At 41.3% G+C, this 20,738-nt stretch overlaps 1 protein-coding gene and 1 long non-coding RNA gene across 14 annotated transcripts in view; one reads left to right on the forward strand and one right to left on the reverse strand.

Moving 5' to 3' along the window:
* LOC110352340 (uncharacterized) overlaps positions 1 to 12,825 on the forward strand; it is a 39,078-nt gene extending 26,253 nt beyond the window's left edge. For 4 of the 6 annotated variants that reach the window (XR_011808857.1, XR_011808854.1, XR_011808858.1 and 1 more), the window contains 6 exons: positions 1,690 to 1,829; positions 3,604 to 3,741; positions 4,881 to 4,970; positions 5,851 to 6,054; positions 7,940 to 8,082; positions 12,008 to 12,825. This is a non-coding gene — a long non-coding RNA (uncharacterized lncRNA). Of the gene's footprint in view, positions 1 to 1,689; positions 1,830 to 3,603; positions 3,742 to 4,880; positions 4,971 to 5,850; positions 6,055 to 6,638; positions 6,706 to 7,939; positions 8,083 to 12,007 lie in introns of those variants that run through there. The other 2 variants (XR_011808859.1, XR_011808856.1) reach the window with 2 other exon arrangements.
* The window catches only part of BANK1 (B cell scaffold protein with ankyrin repeats 1), a 138,585-nt gene continuing 119,056 nt past the window's right edge, over positions 1,210 to 20,738 (reverse strand). For 6 of the 8 annotated variants that reach the window (XM_038178682.2, XM_038178677.2, XM_038178679.2 and 3 more), the window contains 4 exons: positions 13,365 to 13,433; positions 11,343 to 11,527; positions 4,722 to 4,771; positions 1,210 to 1,827 (listed from right to left, as the gene is read on the reverse strand). In XM_038178682.2, coding sequence (XP_038034610.2) covers positions 4,727 to 4,771; positions 11,343 to 11,527; positions 13,365 to 13,433 — 299 coding nt within the window. In that variant the 3' untranslated portion in view covers positions 1,210 to 1,827; positions 4,722 to 4,726. The remainder of the gene's footprint in view (positions 1,828 to 4,721; positions 4,772 to 11,342; positions 11,528 to 13,364; positions 13,434 to 20,738) is intronic. The other 2 variants (XM_072036978.1, XM_038178678.2) reach the window with 1 other exon arrangement.

The following is a 20,738-nucleotide window of genomic DNA, read 5'->3' on the forward strand; positions in this document are numbered from 1 at the left end:
GGGGATGGGAGGATGGGGAATTTCTTAAAAGAAAAAAGTACGCCTTATACACATCTAGATTTTCAAATAATTTTGCCCAATCCTTTTCTACGTGGCCAGTTAAGTCTCGAACCTCAGAGCTCCACTCCCATAAAGCCTGAAAATCTCAAGTCCCTCAGTTGGCAGGCACTGTCTCTATTTCCAGATCTGGGAGACATTATACATTTCAAGGATTTTGCTCTGGCTCAAATAGCTCAAGAGAAGCCTTTGTATGGAATACAAAGCTGTGTTGCCACATTAATACAGCAGTCACTGAATATTTATAACTTCATAGCAATACATCTGCAGTATTTGTGGGAGTGTTTCTAACAGAAATGGGAGGTTTCCCCAGAGAACAGATAATTTCCTGAAAATGTTTAATCAGCCCATTTGAAATAGAATTTTAATTAGCCTAAAACCATATGCGGACACTAACTCTCCTCTACAAGGTTCTCTCATTATTATAAAATCCCAATATTGTCTCTCTGGCTTATTTTTATTTGTAATGGGTCTTGGCACAATGAGTTGTTGAAATTGAGGAAATGTGACCCTCAGTGCTCATAAGCCTGATCAAATCCACCCCCCCCACACCTTCCAAATTAACATGTAGTTAGAGAGCAAGATTTGTGCATATTTTCACGGTTTCTGATTATAAAGGAGTTTTCAGTTTTTCCTAAGTCTAAGTGCAAGCATCTCTTAGTATACGTGAAGCACAGATTCAGAGTACTGAGAGCTTGAGGGGAGGCTCGCTATGACCAGCTCAGGTTCCTAAAGATGTCAGTGAACATACTACTAATGGACTAGCAGACTATGATCTCTGTGGGGCTTCTTTGGACAACATTATGCTTACCTGTATTTTAAGACTGTTTTCACAAAGCTCAGATAATGAAGGGGGAAGATGTCTCATTAAGCTACTACTACTTACCTGAAATTTAAAGTGTTCTTTTACCCTCTGCAAGTTGCATATGTGATCTTTTTCTCCTTTTTTGGGTATAAGCAAGCCTTCTTGCATCCTCCTTGTATCATCACATGTTCACTTAAACGTTGGAATATAGCACTGTGTGCACGCAGGCTATTATACCCGTTAATTGTAGTTTATTCCTTTATTTATAATGTGTAAATGCAATTAAGAGGTTTTTTGTTCTGTTCTGGATATCATTTATCTTAGGCAACTTATTAAACAAAGAACAGTTTTCTTTAAACATACTTCTTGTAATCACTTTAATGCGTTAGTATATAATTAGTACTGATTTACATTTTTAATTTATACAGTTTGACTTTAGAAATTAGCTTCACTTTGAACATAATTATTTAAACTCACGACGGAGTACAATTATTATTATTATGAAAGACAAATTTATATACAAAGTTTATACAGAAATGTATTAATGAAAAGTAAAAACTAAATTTCGTGTATTATAACTTCATGATCTTTGTAACTTTTCATATTCTTCCTCTTTTGTGCATAAAAATCTCCTTTTAAACAACACTTGAGCATTATTGAAAAACTGAAATGAGTTTATAAACAATTAACCGAAGCACACAATATCTTAATATATATCTTCAGCTGTCAATCTGGAGAGAAAAATCAGCAAAGAAAGGGTGTTGAATTAGTGGTGACTTCACAAGGAGTCTTACTAATTCGCTCTTGTGATAATGGATTTCTTCCAGAGTTGGCCCAGGTGTGTGATGCCAAGACACTGGAAATGTGATGGGCGCAGTGTTACTTGCTGGAGGCTGAGCTTCTCTGGGGTGCACACCACTTGGAGACGTGGGGATTGCCAAACAGAGGAAAGCTGGAGATTTGCACTGTAAGAAATAATGAGAAATGTTACTGAATGGGCTGTTTGTGGTGTTTTAGACAGATCAAACACAGTATTTGTTGAAATGAGCATGAGGGACTCGCAACAAGTATCCTTCTTTAGATCCACCTACTGAGTATCAGCTCCAGTATTCTCTCTCCTTGCACAAGAAAGTATATGGTGATCTGTGGAGAGGTGCAATCAACATAGCCCAGAAGTTCTGAGCTGGAGTTGTTTGCAGAATGATGATATTACCAAGAGAAATGTAGTATTTGCATGTTTTATCTCTCTCTTTTTTTTTTTTTTAATGATCAAACACAAAAATTTCCACACAACTTCTCGTAAGGAAATCCAGCACTATGAAGTTGTTTGTAATGGACTGTCACCAGACTTTTTTTAAAAAATTCTTTATCTGGTCAGGAAATGTCCAGTCCTCCTAAGTGCTGTACACAGATTATATTTAATTGCTTTGTCAAAGAATATTGGAGTGTTAGGTTTCTACTAAAACCATTAATTTCAAACATGCAGTTTCTCAGAGAATTTTAGACTTTCACCTTAAATGCATATTTTTGGTGTAGGCAAATGAACATTTCCTGTCAAACCTTGTTATTTTTCTATTAATATAATACTTCTGTAAGTGGTTTAAAAGAGGGAGGGTAAAAAATAACCCCTAAACTACCAAGCTTTTTAAATCTTGCCAGGGCTATTCTGGTGCTTTACAGTTATGGCACAGGTGCCTCTATAAGGCTTTGCTTTTCAAAACTATCTTTAATGCTATTGTATTGTAACTCCTCTGAACCAATCTGGAGACAAAACAAAACAACAACAACAAAAAAAAAACAAAAACAAACAGCAAGAAAGCTATAGAGAGGCCATATTTTGCAGAAGAAGAGATCCTCTGAATTTGGCATGGATAATTCACAAGCAATTTATAGAATGTGCTGGATGAATTGTGTTTAGCAAGTTCTCCCACATCTAATTCACCTTCTCTCTCCCACATGATGATTTTCTAAAAGCGACAGAGATCACCTATTCTAACCCCAGGGGTAGTTCCCACTCCCCCCTCGAATGATTCATCTCACTTTAGCAATCTGCAATTTATAAGCACCTCTGCTATTACTAAGTTTTTCATCAAAACAGTTCTTTCCAGCTTTAGGGCTGTTAGCCTTCGGAGCTTTTTTAGCTATTTGGCGTAGGTGACTTCAGCCCCACTCAAGGAAAGAGCAGTTAGGAAATCCCATGTAGGAGCAGAGCTGCCTCTTGAAAAGGGAGGGAGTAGGTTATTTTTTTTTCATTTTCAGATCATGCCATAGAACTATCTTTTTTTCAGTTTTGTAAGGATTTTGGAGAGGCCTGAACAGATTTAGAAGATAAGCAGCAGTAATGGAGGTACCTGTTTTATGGTGCAGGCACTGTACTCCAGTGAGCAGAAGAGCATCAGGCTCCAGTGATGAGACATGGGAATACAGTTCTCATAGGGACAAGTTGCCCTCCCCTCTTACATAAAAGAAGGGCAGCAGCAAAGACCTCACTGAAGGTTGTCTGTTTTCAGTGCCACAAAAATAATGCTATACCAGTATAATGTGCTGTTCTGCAGACTTGGAAAAGCTGGAGAAGCAAATTGAATCAAAATAACTTAGCTAACAAAGCCTTTATTATATTTGCCTTCAGGGATAAGTTGTATCATTTTGTTGTTGTGAACAAATCCTATTTAGTTCCTTTTATAACTCTAATAATGAAAAATTCAAAATACTACTCACTGCTACAATTTCCATTTTTAAAGTTTCAGTATCCCTATCAGGGCCTAAATTCATCTAAAGGAATGGAAGCTGAAGAAGAAATTAAACTGACTTTGGGAGCTACTCAGTCCAGACTATTCTTGCAGAGATGAACAAACCGAAGAAATTCAGTGCTTATTCAGGTACTATTCAAGGTATCATAAATTTGGTAAAGATCTCAAGGACAAGATTTGCGCATACACTGACAGGATGCAGACATCCTTGTTCTTGGCCTTACACTTTTAATAGCAATCATCCTTCTATACAAAAGAAAGTTTGTGTGCTCCCTTCATTTTTACAGGGAAATTTTCCAGGTGATTATTTCACTATAGCCAATGCTCAGAATGAATGCAAGGTAATTCACGAGGTCTGTAACCTCAGCTGGTGATCTAAGTTCAGTTCCTGGTAACCTGGTTCTCAGCACAGAGGCTGAAAAACAGGATTGATTAAAATGTACAAACAATAAACAAGCAAAAATAATAAATGCTGTAAAATATTTACTTTTACTTCTTAGCAGTAAGCCTAATGATGTATTTTCAATGAATGGCAGACAGGTAGTTTTAAAACTGCTATGCGATTATATGTGGAAGGACACAGGTAGCAAATAGTGATGAAACTATTAGAGATCTCATTAGGTGCCCACAAGCAAGACAGTCAAAATCAGTAACAAATATCAGAAAATTCTGCTGTTCAGGGAGACTGTATCACCACCAGTAAGTTTTCAAGCACTTAAATGACCACTGTCTCTGGGTTAATCAGCGTTTTTGTACAGATCTAGGAAACTTCTTTGTATCTGTACAACTTTATTTAAATATTCAGTGTGTTTGATACTGCTAGTGTGTTCTGTACGCTCTAGTATAGCTTTTATTTGTAAGCCTTTTAGTGGAGTGTCAAACTGCTTGCAAATTTGCCCTGAGGTAACAAGAATAGGTTGAAGCCTGGCAAAAGTAAGTTCTAATATAAACCAGAATGTATGTTGGTTATGTTTATCTTGTGAAATCAGACCTCTGACTGAGATGCTCTTCCACTCGATTATGTGAATGCACTCTGACGAAAAGTACTTTCACAAGCATTAGTTTCCATGACGAATAATGTCTGTGTGTGTTTGTATACATGCTCTTACCTCTGTTAATTAGGCATCTGTTCCTTGTGTGTTGGGGTCCTTGTTGGACACTAAAAAGAAAGAGATGCAATTAATGAATAGTCATGTATATATCAGTGATAAATTAGGCCAGTACAGAATGTCTTTCAAAGTTGAATAATTCTCAAAACACATACCTAGGGTGAGTCGCCTGTTATGTGTTTTCCTTCAAATGTGAATACAGCACACATCCCCGGGAGCAGAGGAGTAATAGAGCAGCCACAAAAATAGGTGAGTGTTGTGTGGGAGAATGACATGAGGTGGGCTTTGTACTTTTAACAGCACGGCTGGCCTCTTTTGGTGGTGTAAAGATGTGCATTTGTGATGGTGAAGTATATTAGCAAGGCCTGAGGAGTAAGTACACAGAATATCCAGTTGTCTTTCTGAATTCCTTAGCTAACGGTTTTACTGTGGGCTTTGGCTTGTGAAGACCTGATTTGGTGACAAATGGGCAGGAAATTGATTTTTTTTTTTTTTTTTAAACCGTGAGCATCATATGAAGCTAAAAATACTTAAGAAACTGGAAATAAACCAGGTGAAAGATGTCGCTTCACAAGTCCAATGGGCAGCATCATAAACTGACAACAAATACGTATTTATAAGACTGGCAGCCCTGCTGAAGTCATGAAAGAAAAAAAAATATTTTTTATGACTTCCACACACTCCAGTGCCATGTTACAAAAGTTAATATATGCTTGAGGATGCTGAGTTATTTTGACTTGGCTAACAGAGTTCAGTAAGGAAGTTTGAGTTCCCATGGCTCCAGATGTCAAAATCAGGGTCTGTCATTGCTCATCTTCCTATTGGCCACCAGGCTGCAGATTAAGTGCTGCTTCGGGGAAATGTCTCCTTAGATGCCACCTGCAAGCTGGAGCGGTGTCAACTGATGAATAAGCACTCTGCAAGCAACTTGGACTAAAAGCAAGGTGCTGATGAGGGGTTGAGGAATGAAGCCAGACATTGGGGGATAGTGAAGCTAATCAATAAACTGACAGTTTGTGAAAGCTACATTGTGCTCCTCTGGGTGGTTTTTGGATGAGGCTGAGGAAGAGATTTGGTCTTTGGCAGCTGGTTGAGCAAACTTAATTAAACTTTACCGTCTGCTTTACAGTCACAGGCGTCTACAAATGTGGATATCAGAATCTGTAAGAAGTTCTGTTGGAGGTTGCTTTTATGGCAGGGAATGGCCTGACTGCACAGTGCCTTACGGGAGCGGGTCTGTACTGAGCAGTCCACAGCAGCAGGCGGTGAAGTTGTTCTTCTGGATACGAAGGCCACTCTCAGTGACAGACAGACACCAGTAATGACCAAGCCGGTAAGTACCTACTGATCAACAGCTCAGCTGTGAAATAAATTGGCTTCACTTCTGTTCCCTGTGAAAAACTCATTGGAAAAAGCTCCTTGCCTTCCGCAGCAGACCAGCTACCCTGCCAGTCTTGACAAGGATCCCAAGACTGGAACAGCTGCAGAGTCTGGATGGCCTGTTTGTCCCACAGGTGTATTTGTCACTAGAGGACTATGCCTCTGACATGCCTCCCAAGGCCTGTCCTTATTTAAAACTATTAAATTACTATTTTTTTTTCTTAAAGGCTGAGCTTAATATTTGCATAAGGTAGTATTAGTTTTCTGAAGTCCATCTGAGTTATCATTTGTCTTTGTGGCCTTTGCCTTGCTCATTACCCAGCAGTGAAGCAGTTCTTGCTGCTGTGCTGAGGTGGAGAGCAGCTTATCAGTTATTCCCCATTTTGATGGGGAATCTTATACAACGCAAATCAGTATCCCTAAAACAAGACCTAGTTCCAGGTTCCACAGAGATCAGCTACGAGGGGATAACTACATGTATGTAAAGGCAATTCAAAGCATCTTATGTAGTTTCTGCAACTTTGTACTTATTTTTAGATGCTGGATGACTAAATCTGTGGGATGTGGCACATAAGGAGCCATAATGTAACTGCACTAGAAGGCAGATTTTTAAATCTCATTTTCAGAAACAGCTAAGTGAGATTCGTACAGGTAACTCAAATGTCTACAAGATTCAGATAGGCACTGTGTATGTTTTTTAAAAATACGTGTGTGTTACGAATATGGACACAGTGTGCATGTAGAAGCTACGCTTTTTTAGGACTTCAAAGGAAATTTCTCTCATCATCCTCATATAGACGTTATTTAAGCTGCTGCCATTTGTTCTGCTCAGGGACAAGCACAAGCCCATGCAACTAGAGTTCCACTTTTTGCTTAAGGGCAAGGAATCAGTTACCACGGAGCACGCTGAAGTCTAACCATGTTTGGATGCTCGTCCTGCCCTTGTGGGACCCTATAGCAGCAGGATGCAGCCACCATGCTGTGAGAGCCTTTTGGCTGTCTTGGTTCGGTAACCTGCCTGCCACAGGAGACCTGTGAGGACTTCAAATGCTGAGACATAGATCATCAGTTCAGCTGTTTCCGTCCCGTTATCCTCTCTCGTCTTTCTTGTCTCACGGTATTTCACGGTTGGAAAAGTGGCTTTCCAAGTCATGTATGTGCCTAACTTACAGATAAAATTTCCCATAGGCAGTAGACTACTTCTAGTTCAGCACTACAGCGGTTTCAGGGAAGGTGCCAAGAGAAACCTTGCATGCCTGAAAAAAATGTAAGTTGTTCACATTTGAAAATGGAGCTTTGGTCCCCAAATCATTTATGTACTGCCATGAAATTTTACTAAAGATTTGTTGCTGCTGTTCTGTTGGCTGGCTTACATCTCTTCTTGGCAAAAGAAAAAGGCAAGGTATTATCAATGCCTATAGATTAGACCATGTATTTATTACATAGTAGTGAGACAAATTATTGCCTGTCTGTACTTTTCCACAAATGAACATTCTATATGCTTAGTCCTTATATAGTTGTTCTTAAAATAGTTATTGTTGCCTTTTTTTTGGGTAGATATTTCACTCCAAGAGTGACAGAATTTCCTTTTGCTTTGCAGTCTTTTTGTATGTGTGTGCTAGGCAGTCCTATATTAAAACTGTTGCAAAATGAGATACAGACTTCAGGATAGTAGCAAATGTTACAATGGAAGACTGAAATGACTGCTCCTCTCATTAATAGCTTTCATTACAGTGGAAGCAAGATTTCTCTTAAAGAGAAACTAAAAATTACGTTCCTTACTTATAGCAGAAGTTTTCTGCTCTCATTAAATAAAACTCAAATTCCTTTTTTAACAGGGTTCTGATAGGATCTGTTTAAATGCTAAATCAAGTCTTCAAAACAGCCTAGGAAAATGGATCTCCAAATCCTGATTTCAAACATGGAACTCGGAGATAGTCCCATGTTTTTAAAAGTACAGCTGGGGAGTCTGTATACAGAGGTAAGAACTAGGATTTGTTAAACACATCTGAACTGCTGGCATTCATGCATACAGTTCCATTAAATGGCATGTGGTACAAAAAGTCTCTGCAATGAATGCTTTCAGGTCTGCTTTCCTTACGAATTATTGAAGAGAAAAGAATGCAATTGTTATTTTTGTTTCAGGCAATTTATTTCTGTCTGGACTTAGGTATTGCTTTTCTGAGATCTTTCTTTACTCTTGTCATTAATATCCCTCCAGCTGTAGAGTTCCATCTGTTAACAGTTCTTAGGTTCAAGAATTTAAATCTTTGATAATATGTGTACTGTTGGACAGGAGAGGGGCCTACATAATTATTCTTCCTATTGTGTTTCTGCTTTATATTATATTTCTGCTTTATATTCATCACAGGAAATAAAACAGCATAACAGAGGGCAGGGAGGTTAGGATCAGAAGGGAACATAGTGATCATTATCTGAGTTACTGGATAATACAAGCATTATTGTTACAGAAAAATTTAAATTCTGGTGCTCATACTACATTTCTGCTGGTATGATTCACTAACTAACTGGATTCTGGAGAGGGAGGACAGCACCAGCAACAGGATTGATGTGGCCTTAAAATAAAACCCTACAGCCACATGGTTTCCCACAATCGCCCTAGTGTCATGGCAAGCTTTGCTCTGCCTACAGAAAAACAGCTTTTAGAACAAATGTGGCAATCCCAGGTCCTGAGGCTCTGAGCACCTTGTGACGGTGATGCCGGGCCCCCTACAGACCACGGAGGACTCAGATTAAAGCTGAAATAAACAGTCTGAACTGCAACTCTGCCTCTGGGCCAGCAAGAGTTTCCCTTAATTACAGTATCTCAACTATCAAGTCTATGTAAACACAACACTGCCTAATAGAATAATGAAAGCAGTACTGTGGATTAGTCTTTGCTCTTGCAGTAAGGAAATAAATAACATATTCAGCTGGTTATTTACATAGAAAGGTTGTACTAAGTCCAATGTAAAAAAAGAAACACTACATTTCCCCTCCAAGAACTTGCACATACTAAAGTTTATAGAATTCAAAAGCCTAAAGCCAATACCATCTAATATTTCAAAATAATAAGAGAAAATCATTTGCAAGAAATACAGGTGATTTATACTGCGCCTCACAAAGGCGAGAAAAAAACATCTTAAATGACCAATGGCATAGCTTTTACTAATGAGTCACAATTGTGAACTGCTGTAGCAATAGAAAGCTCATCAAGAATGTGCAAGTGCAAATTGATAGCTGATTTACAAATAAAATATTGAAGTCATCACGTAAATTGTCATAAAGAAATCATCTACTCTAATATGACAAAGCAGTAGGAAACAGCAACTACAGAAAAGCTTGTTAAATTTTCTGCCCCATTAACTCTCACCGAGCTTATCTTTGGGATGAAATCTTGACCCTGCTGAAGGACCGATTACATTAAAATAACTTAAATGTGGAAAGATGCAGGATATGCTCATTACAAATCCCATGCCAAAGTCTGCCTATGCTTTGGATCAGACCTCTGCAGTATACTTATTAACAGCTCAAGTCTTTGGTGTTTTGAAAGCCAAAAGAAAGTGTAACTTAACATGCAAATTTTCCTTTCCTAGTCTGTTTCCAATACTGGCGTCTCTAAGGTGGCGCACTGCTTCCTTTAAGTGAAAAACAAACAGCAGAAATCAATAACAGAAGTTTGCTGTAGAAATAATGAAAAACTATAAAAAGCTGGGCTCTAACATTCTGAACACCAAACTTCTCTCTCCAGAAAAATCATTTTTAAAGGCAGAAAAATATCTACTATGTGCTACAAGTAGATGTTAATTTTAGCATTTATTCCCAAGAGTCTTGTGGAGTTTTTTTTTTCCTATCAGTGAGTTGTATTGATTCTGGGGTTAGATTACAGAGGCTTGGGTTTTTATTTTTTGCTTTGGACAAGTGATTTTTTTTCCCTCAAAATCCCAGTGAAGACCAGACAACTACAGTGCTAGCATGAAGTAAATTCATTATGTTCACACCGGGGTAACGGTGAAAGAGTTTTCTGTGGTACCAAACAAACTAAAAGTCAGACATGCAACTGGGGGTATAAACCACCCTTTTTCCCTTAAGCACTGAAACCAAGCCAAGTACATCTTCCCTTCAAATACAGGCATCTTCAGATTAAAAAAAATAATTAAATAAATCTTTGCATAGATCAGACCTACCCAAGTAACCCCCTGGACTGACAGCGCAGTGCCACAGGTAGACCCAGAAGGGGCCACCCCGTGCCCTTGCACTGCTGCCATACAGCTCATGTTGTGCTGCTGGTGCACTGCGCTCCTAAGCTGTTCCAGGTCCCTGCACTTCTGCTATTAAGTGTTCCACTGCACTGACAAAGCTCGTATGATTTCTTCAGTAAATGCAAACAAAAAGGGCATTTAATCTCTCCTTGCGATCAGCGTCCAATAGCTCTCCCACTCCACTGAGCAGCAGACTGGCTTTGGTTTTTCTCTTTCTACTAATGTACTTAAAAGACAGCAAGAAAATATTTTTGTTAATGCATGGCCTCATATAAAATGAGGGCACAACCTCTTCTTCCAGCTGTCTTGTTAAAAGTAATTAACAAAGCTCCTCACTGTGCCTTTCTCCTTAAGCATACCGTCTAGCTTTGATGCAATTCTCTCAGTGACTCACTGTGTGGGCTTTTGTAAATCTTGTTTTTGTGCACCTTCATTTACTCCATACATTGAATATAAAGGAGCTGAAGAGCATTTCTGAGAATTGTGAATTTCAGCAGGTAGATTCAACACTTTCAGACAGGCATAAAGCGTGCTGGAGTTAATATATATTAGCAATGTATGTTTGAAGTAGTTACGTTTCTTAGCTGACACTATTCAATAGCACATTTGTTTTGTTCAGCTACAGAAAGTTGGTGGTTTCATAAAAGATGCATAGGCCTACGCATCACTTAACAGCGTAAAATAAAAGTCTTAGGAGAACAGATTTAACTCGGGATTTTAACCAAATGCAGCAGCACCTACATTTAGGTAAAATAATGCCAGGAAGCCTCTCAAATAATCAAGTAATAGTGGGAACAGGTATCTCTAAGATCCAGAACCATAAGCAACAAGAGCCTTGGGAGCTGATGGGCATGTCACTCATAACACCAGAAATCACAACCCCCATTTTTCACCTCACACATAGGAGCCAAAATTCATAAGATTGTTTTCCAAACTGATCAAGATTCACATCAAGAAACCTAAATGTTCAGATTCATACCTGTAGAGCGGACTGTGGTCTCCGGTTTTCGTTCTGCCACTGTTTAAATTTGTCAAGGGCTTCATCCACAGAAATTGCCCCCTTTTTCACTTGTTTCTGCAAATGGATAAGTTCTTCCTGTTCAGCAGGGATGCTGTGTTTCACAGTGGTATAAGCTACTGTCTCGCTGGGGCGTCTGTGTGCTGCTACAAAATGTAAAAAGATAAATATTAGTAACTCATTTCATTCCTTTCTATTCTTTTTTATCTGATATCAATTAAAACCACACCATCTATAGGGTGGTTTTCCCTGCCTCTCTCTTTCTCCCTCTTTTTTATTTTTTTTGTTTTCTGGCAATGAGAGAAATACAATGAATCAATGAGGTATCTACCATTAGTCTTTGGCAGCAGAGTAACATCTTTAACATTTCATTCCTTACTATTGCCCAGATCCACAGATCCATTAACATCAAGTCATACAAGAATTTCCTTCCAGTGCTAAAGCTATAGCCCAGACACTTTAAAAGAAATCATTGCCATGTTAAGACACAACATTTCCACAATGCCCCCCACTCCTTCCCCAACTTCAAACATTACATTTCTCAAATGCTGGGGTTGAAATTTGGTCAGAAATCACCATGAAATTTCACATGATTTTTTTTTTTTCTTCCCAAATATAATTACTAGATACACTGCAGTGACAAGCTGTTCCAACCTAGTCCTCCTACAGATTAAAATGCAGGTGCACAACTGAAGGGAAACATCAGGGAGAGGTGCATTATCAGATGCACAGCTCGCTCTAGGGAGGTGTAGCACCATGTGTATCTCCAGGATGTGGATATGAAATGGCTGGGACAGCACACATCTCCGTATGAGGATGTTGCAAAGGTAACAAAGCACTTGTTTCAAACTGCAGCCAGCCTGGAGAGTGCAGCCAGGCTGCGAGTTCAAACCACGGTTATTAATTGGGTCAGTTTTTCTGCTGTGTTATGCACCGGTATTTTTAAGTGAAGAAGGACCAGGCAAAGAAAAATACATTAAGGAAAATAAAAATAAACAACAGCTACTCTGACTTCTCCTACTTCCTCCTTTTGATCACATACCATACTAAGCCAAATTAGGTATGAGTCTCTATTTTTTTTCCATCTCTGCTAGTTGTTTCTGTATGACAGTGATAACCCCAATAACGTGCATCTGATATGATAATTCGGAGATCAGACCAGTTTAGGTAAAATTGCATTTTTCTTACCAGCAAAATGATGGGAATTGCTGGGGGGCTCCTCAGACCCATAAAATTTATTATGTTTTATATACATATATATAATTCTAGCTGAGGTATGTTACCTATACTCTGTTACTAAAAACTACAGGAATGCAATAAGACCTAGAAAGTCCTGCACTCTTTTCCTCAGTGGCTTAGTGTTCATGGTTAAGTGATGCCAGTAGCAAGGGAAACTCCAGTTCCCTTTTGCAGAACTTTATAGGCAGTTGCATGCTGCTCTTCATGCTTTAATCCTCATCAGCTACTTGTTAAAAGAAGAGGTAAGAAAAATATTCGCTCAGCCTTCATTCATTTTGTCTGTAACACTGTTAGTTATTTTAGGGAACCATTAAAGGAATTTGGTAGCAACGTTTTGATGCGCAACAACTAAATAACAACCAGGCTGCCACCAGTAATTCATTCTACATAGATCTTGGGGCACCCAGGAGAGAACTTGTGCTCCACTCACTGCTGCCTTTCCATAGCTGGAATTAAGTGAGTGCAGCTGAGCCCTCCAGTCCTTCCTTTTCTTGCTTTTAATCACAATGGAGAAAGCAAACAGAACGGCATAAAGTAACTCTAGCTGTACAAATCTTTCCCAAAAGACTCTAACTTTTATTTTTCTTTATTTAATCTAATCTCTTCATGCTGCAGTAGCATTAAGGATATAAATCACGTGCAGGAAAATAGATGCTAAATCAGTCAAAATCAAGTCACAGCAATTCTCTGCTAGCTCTACTGAAAAACATCAAGGTAGTTAAAGAGCTAAATTAAATTCTGTACCGTGCCTCCTGACGTTGCAGTACATCTTGTTGTAGTCACTGGGCATCTGAGTGGCCTTTTGCTGAAACACTACAAAGTTAAGAACATAAGGAAGTTAACCAAAACCGTTAATAGAAGACATCACACATTATGGAAGAAGGATGGAGGCTCATGAAAGCAGGCTGGAATAAATGTCTTATTCTAGCCTTGGAGTACTTCTCAACCCACTCGTCAGTCTGATGTTAATTATTTGAAAAATTGTTCTGTCGCACAGAATAGCAGGATTATTGATATTACAAGACATCAGGACAAGGAGCTTTGAAGAAAATAAAATTATTGCAGTAACATTACTTGTTTAGAAAAAAACAAAACAACACATAATCTCAGAGTTCTTCACATGGTAGGGACACCTACTATAGTCTGTATCTTATTTAGGGGAAAAGCTAAGGCAGGAAAAACAATTGAACCAGGCAAGAATAACAACAGTGCTTAAGAATACACGCGTGGTTCTCTTGCTCATACAGGCGCCAAGAACTGCAAGGACTGCTTACCTGCTCCCTTACCCTTGCCCACCACTCCACTGCTGTCAGGTGCCTCGAGTACAGACAGCTTGGATGTGCCCTGAAATCTGCTGCTGTCAAACTTTTGCTGGCAATGAAAGTAAAACCCAGATGGCTGGAACTGCTTCATTTGGGACTTAACTACTGTCATATATGCCTTGCCCTCTTAAGTCTCAGTTTTGATTTTAGCTAAAAAAAAGCAACAAACAACAACAACAAACTGATAATGTAGAGTAACGCCTTGCAGTGAAGTCATCTTACTGACAAATGTGCCAGTTCAGTGCAGCAAGTATTTGTTTTGGGACCAAGGTGTGGTACAACGCAACTCTGCACGCACCCTGCCGTCCCGGCTGCTTGCTCATGCAGAGCAAGGAAACCCAGCGGAGCTCAGTTTGCTCCTTGCCTGCCTGCTCAGGCTGCCACGTACGCGTCTTCAGTCTGAAACTTGTGAAATGGAGGATTCAGGCCATTCAAACCCTGCGCTTGCTACACAGAGAGGTGGGAAGGAACAATTCCTGAGAGCATTTTCTAAATGGCAGAATGAAGTCTTCAGGCCAACCCTGAGTAGGGAGTATGGGAGGTGATGATGAATGACAACAGCTGGGGCTTCACATTCCTGAAAATGTTATCAGATGGGTTAAATGGATAGCATAAAAGAACGAGACAGGCAGCACAATCTGTTGATGTTATGGCCCTAGTTTCAGTCTAACACTGATAAATCTTAACATTTATAATACTCCTCTCTATAATTCCCAAAGAAATCTGCTAAATGTGGCCGCAGTGTCTTCTTCTACACTTGAAATAGTATCCTCTTGTAAGAGAGGAAATTAAAGTACACTGAGGTGGTGCCGGCAGCCTCAATTTGTCTGCATAAGGAAGAGGAGGGATACACTCAACAATGTCCCTGATTGGGAAGTACTTTAATTGATAGGCTTTGAAATTTCTGCTGAGTTTTGCAGTGTCAGAGTAATCAGAAATGGAATTACTCTTCCAGTTGTTCAAAGTAAAATTGTTAAAGCCACTTTACGTGCTGCATCTTGCTGAAATGATTTTAGTTGGCAGCAAGTACTCAGTGTGGGTGAAGTAAATGAAAACAAATTATTCCTGTTTCTGGAATGCCTGGCATATGCACACACTGCTGTACCACTGCCACAGGTTTAGGGAAGACTCTAGCAATTTACTCCTTCATTCCCACATTCTCTTCTGTCAGTTGTAAGCTGCTGGAATACAGCAAGTGGAATGAAAGAAATGGGTAGTTTTGTACAGAGACGCATTCCGTTTTTATGGAAAGTAAGAGTGACTATTCCTTCAGTGAAACAATATTAATGTAGCAGGTTTTTTAGGTGGCAGAATGCCATAGTCCTTCAAATGAGCAAGCAGATATATATATTTTAGAGCCTCTGCTATAGAAAATCTGATTAAAAAATCACAGTACTGCTATTATGCTTTTTTTTCTTTAAAACAAACAAACAACAAGCGCCTTCGATAATATTTGTAAGACTCCTTTTAAAATTTTCATCAGCTTGTGACTGGACAAAATACCCGTACATGTTTATATGTCAAAACCTACAAGTTCACTATCTCCCCCTTTAGTTGCTACAGGACACAGATGAAGTCCTTTGCATGCCCTAAATACATTTTGATGTCTTAGGTAGTAAGAACACTTTTTAGGAATGTAACACAATGCCAGTTTCTCCAGGAAAACAAAATGAGTCAGGAACTGCTGCACTATTTTCCAGTAGGATATGAAACCAGAAAACTGTTCATTTTTTTAAATCTCAGTGAGACTGGTTACTGATGCTGATTCAGGCTGTCTGCACACGCAGGTAAATAACACTGTGAGGCTTGAAATGTGATTAATATTTTAATGGTTATCCCCACAAATAGAAGGACTAGAAATATTTGAAATCTAAGCCTCTTGGGCATAATTCTAGCTCAAGAAGAGCGTTTTATAATGACACAACTGTACAAGAAAGTATGATGAGTATAAAGCACCTAGAAAGAGAGAATGCCGATTTTTACAATAGCCGCAGGTAGACAAAAAGAACAGGAATTTGATTTTCAGAAGTAATTGATTCTAACACAGAGCTGCAACGATAAGAATTTATAGATGCACAATGACATTAAAAAAGGGCTTGGTGATAGGCCAGTCAGAAGTACGATAATTAAAAACATGGGCAATCAAAATGCGGAAGAAGTTACATTACGTGAGCAGGCAACTCCTATCAGTAAGAGGCACGGATATGGTTTCTAATTTGGATTTTACTTTGCCTGTCTGAACTATGATGGACGTTTCCCAATTAGCAGCGTTGCCTCTCAAACCCAAACAACAGTTTGGCACATTACACAGGCGATTCAAGTAAAGCCAGGCTGATAAACCAACCCCCTCTGGAAGAACACTGAGCTTATCACTCCATCAGCCTAATCCTACTTCCTCAACACTTTCAGCAGAACAAATGCAAGGGAGAAGAGAGACAGCAAAACAACCAGTAACTATCACTAATTTGAATTCAGTTTGCTAAGGGAAATTCAAGATGCAGCTATTCATCAGCCTCATTCAGCTGCTGTTCCAAACTGAATTATCTATTGCCACGACTGTTTTGTTTAGGAAACATTCAAAATTAAAATCCAGGGGGAACAAAATCTTCATAGAAACACCAGGCAAATTAATTAATACACTGGGGTTGCACTTATTAACAGATCTCAACTCAGTTGCAAATTACAGCGAGTTTGTAAAGCTTCCAGCTTGAGTAGGTTTTTGCTTCACTCATTTTAGAGTTGCCACGCAATTACCTGTCATGATCATGGGAAGAACGCAAAAAAGAGGGCACGATTGCTAGCTGGGGTATGTTGCTGGGAGAGACTCTACCTTTGCCCACCGCATTTTTTAAAACATTTAATATTTAAACTGTGTGTGCATAGTACAAATAAAACTCACAGATTTGGTATAGGTTAGTTTGTAAATTGGATGCAGCACAGTGAGGGATGACAAATACACGGAGAATACCACGGAAGGAATATAATGGAACGATGCTTATTATTCATGAGATGAGAAGTATGCAGATGTTGGTTCACATCCTTTCAGATCTCACTTTTGTTTTGTCTGTTTTGTTTGCTAACACGGAGCATCGCTCAGCAAGAGCCCTGAAGATGCAACACTGAGATGATTAAGGAGCACTCCTAAAACGTACCCAAAATAGTTCACATATTTAAGATGAAAACAAAAAGCTCTGGTGATTCATAGCATGAAATCAGCTAAGGCGATGGGATGCTAAGTAGTATGGCCTTGTGTATTTTTCCTAGACAGCAGCATGCCTGATGACCGGCCCTGTCAGGAACACGAACTGTGGAGGAGGGCAGTGTGTTACCTGTGCCAGGCAGGGTAACCAAAGGGGCTCAGGCCCCAGGTGCTGTCCTGGCATGGGGGCACAGGTGTCTGGATGTATTTACACCCACAGGAGGTGAGGAGAAAAGACTTTTAACTGCAGTGGGGTGGGCAAACCAGGCCATAAACTTGTACAGCAGCTCTGATCCATTCTAAACACATCGTCTGACATTGCAATGACACCTGTAAGGGCACACAGCAGTCACTGCACCAGAACACAGACCGAGCAAGGCCAACAACACTGGTGGGAATACCACACTGCCAGGCTGCTCCGTTATTTACAGGCCCAAGGCACGCTGCTGCCTGAGTTTTGCAGTTGCAGCGCCAGATCCGCTCACCGCAGCTCACACACAGGCTGTTTGCTGTCAGCCTCTGCCTTCCACAGCCGCATAATTAGGAAGCCAAGACTGAGAAACCCAATTTCTCAGATCAAACGTAAAATGACTTTAAAAAGAATCACCGTGTAATGACAATGTGAAAGTAATGCAAGAAACAAACACACTCACCAGCAATTTTCTTCCCAATTCACAGTCAGGCTCTGAATCTGCTGAACACGAGCCCAAAGCTGCTAGAATCACACCTTGGTCGGGGAGGGACCTCAAGAGACTATGCAGAGGCAGCTGTTCCCCTACACTGAGGCAAGACAACCAAAGTAATACTGGAACACTTTTAACCAAAAGGGTAAAGAGTGAGCGAGAAAGCGGCAGTGATCAGAACTTGGTGTCAGTGTCCTTGCTGTCCCATACACAGGGAGGAGAACGCGCCCCAGTCTTGCTCTTCTCATCTTTTTAACTTAGTGGACTATGGAAGGTGGAAGGAGTCTAGCAATACACTCAAGAATACTTGCTCCACTACGTAAAACGTGAATATATTTCTGCAGTCCCATTTGTCTTCAGCAAAAAGGGAAAGACTACTTGGTTTGACCAAAAGCATGCTATTCAGAATGGGGTGCTTTTCAGTCAGGCTGCATCCTAGAAATATTTTCTCTCTGTGTGCTTTATTCAGTACGTATTATCACAGAATCACAGAATCTCTAGGTTGGAAGAGACCTCAAGATCATCGAGTCCAACCTCTGACCTAACACTAACAGTCCCCACTAAACCATATCCCTAAGTTCTACATCTAAACGTCTTTTGAAGACATCCAGGGATGGTGACTCAACCACCTCCCTGGGCAGCCTGTTCCAATGTCTAACAACCCTTTCAGTAAAGAAATTCTTCCTAACATCTAACCTAAAACTCCCCTGGCGTAACTTTAGCCCATTCCCCCTCGTCCTGTCACCAGGCACATGGGAGAACAGGCCAACCCCCATCTCGCTAGAGCCTCCTTTAATATACTTATACAGAGTGATAAGGTCACCCCTGAGCCTCCTTTTCTCTAGGCTGAACAAGCCCAGCTCCTTCAGCCGCTCCTCATAGGACTTGCTCTCCAGGCCCCTCACCAGCTTCGTCGCCCTTCTCTGGACCCGCTCAAGCACCTCGATGTCCTTCTTGTAGCGAGGGGCCCAGAACTGAACACAGTACTCGAGGTGCGGCCTCACCAGAGCCGAGTACAGGGGGACGATCACCTCCCTAGCCCTGCTGGTCACAGTGTTCCTGATACAAGCCAGGATGCCGTTGGCCTTCTTGGCCACCTGAGCACACTGCTGGCTCATATTCAGCCGACTGTCCACCATCACTCCCAGGTCCTTCTCTGCCTGGCAGCTCTCCAGCCATTCCTCTCCCAGCCTGTAGCTCTTCTTGGGGTTATTGCGCCCCAGGTGCAGGACCCGGCACTTGGCCTTGTTAAACTTCATACAGTTGACCTCAGCCCATCGGTGCAGCCTATCCAGATCCTCCTGCAGAGCCTTCCTACCCTCAAGCAGATCGACACACGCACCTAGCTTGGTGTCATCTGCAAACTTACTGAGGGTGCACTCAATGCCCTCATCCAGATCATTGATGAAGATGTTAAAGAGGACCGGCCCCAGCACCGAGCCCTGGGGGACGCCACTAGTGACTGGCCTCCAACTGGACTTGGCTCCATTTACCACAACTCTCTGGGCCCGGCTATCCAGCCAGTTTCTAACCCAACGAAGCGTGCGCCAGTCCAAGCCAAGAGCAGCCAGTTTCTTGAGGAGAATGCTGTGGGAAACGGTGTCAAAAGCCTTGCTGAAGTCAAGGTAGACCACATCCACAGCCTTTCCCTCGTCCACCAAGCGCGTCACTTTGTCGTAGAAGGAGATCAGGTTCGTCAAGCAGGATCTGCCTTCCATAAACCCATGCTGACTGGGCCTGATCGCCTGCTTGCCCTTCAAGTGCCGCATGATGACTCCCAAGAGGATCTGCTCCATGAGCTTCCCTGGTACTGAGGTCAAACTGACCGGCCTGTAGTTCCCCGGGTCTGCCCTCCGGCCCTTCTTGTAGATGGGCGTCACATTTGCTAGCCGCCAGTCAGCTGGGACCTCCCCCGATAGCCAGGACTGCTGATAAATGATGGATAGGGGCTTGGCCAGCTCCTCTGCCAGTTCTCTCAGTACCCTTGGGTGGATCCCATCCGGCCCCATCGATTTGTGCACATCCAAGTGCCGTAGCAGGTCACCAACCAGTTCTTCGTGGATGGTGAGGGCCACATCCTGCTCCCCGTCCCCTTCCACCAGTTCTGGGTACTGGGTATCCAGAGAGCAACCGGTTTTACCACTAAAGACTGAGGCAAAGAAGGCATTGAGCACCTCCGCCTTTTCCTCATCTCTTGTAACTAAGTTTCCCCCCGCATCCAGTAAAGGATGGAGATTCTCCTTAGTCCTCCTTTTTGTGTTGATGTATTTATAAAAGCGTTTTTTGTTATCTTTAACGGCAGTAGCCAGCTTGAGCTCCAGATGAGCTTTGGCCTTCCTAATTTTGTCCCTGCACAGCCTCGCTACATCCTTATAGTCCCCCCTAGTGGCCTGCCCAATTTTCCAAAGATTATAAACCCTCTTTTTCCTCCCAAGCTCAAGCCACAATTCTCTGTTGAGCCAGGCTGGTCGTCTTCCCCGGTGGCTCATCTTTGGGCACATGGGGATAGACCGCTCCTGTGCCATTAGGATTTGCCTCTTGAATAGCACCCAGCCTTCCTGAACCCCTCTGCCCTTCAGAACCGCCTCCCATGGGACTCCACCAACCAGTGTCCTGAGCAGCCTAAAGTCAGCCCTCCGAAAGTCCAATACAGTGGTTTTACTGGTTCCCTTCCTGGCCCCGCCAAGAATAGAGAACTCCACCATTTCGTGGTCACTCTGCCCAAGACTGTTCCCGACAATCACATCCTCCACCAGTCCTTCTCTGTTTGTGAAGAGAAGGTCTAGCAGGGCACCACCCCTGGTAGGTTCACTAATCAGCTGCGTCAGGAAGCTATCTTCCACTTTCTCCAGAAACCTCCTAGACTGCTTCCTCTGGGCTGTGTTGTGCTTCCAGGATATGTCTGGGAAGTTGA

Source organism: Anas platyrhynchos, chromosome 4 (assembly GCF_047663525.1).
Source record: "Anas platyrhynchos isolate ZD024472 breed Pekin duck chromosome 4, IASCAAS_PekinDuck_T2T, whole genome shotgun sequence".
NCBI lineage: Eukaryota > Metazoa > Chordata > Aves > Anseriformes > Anatidae > Anas > Anas platyrhynchos.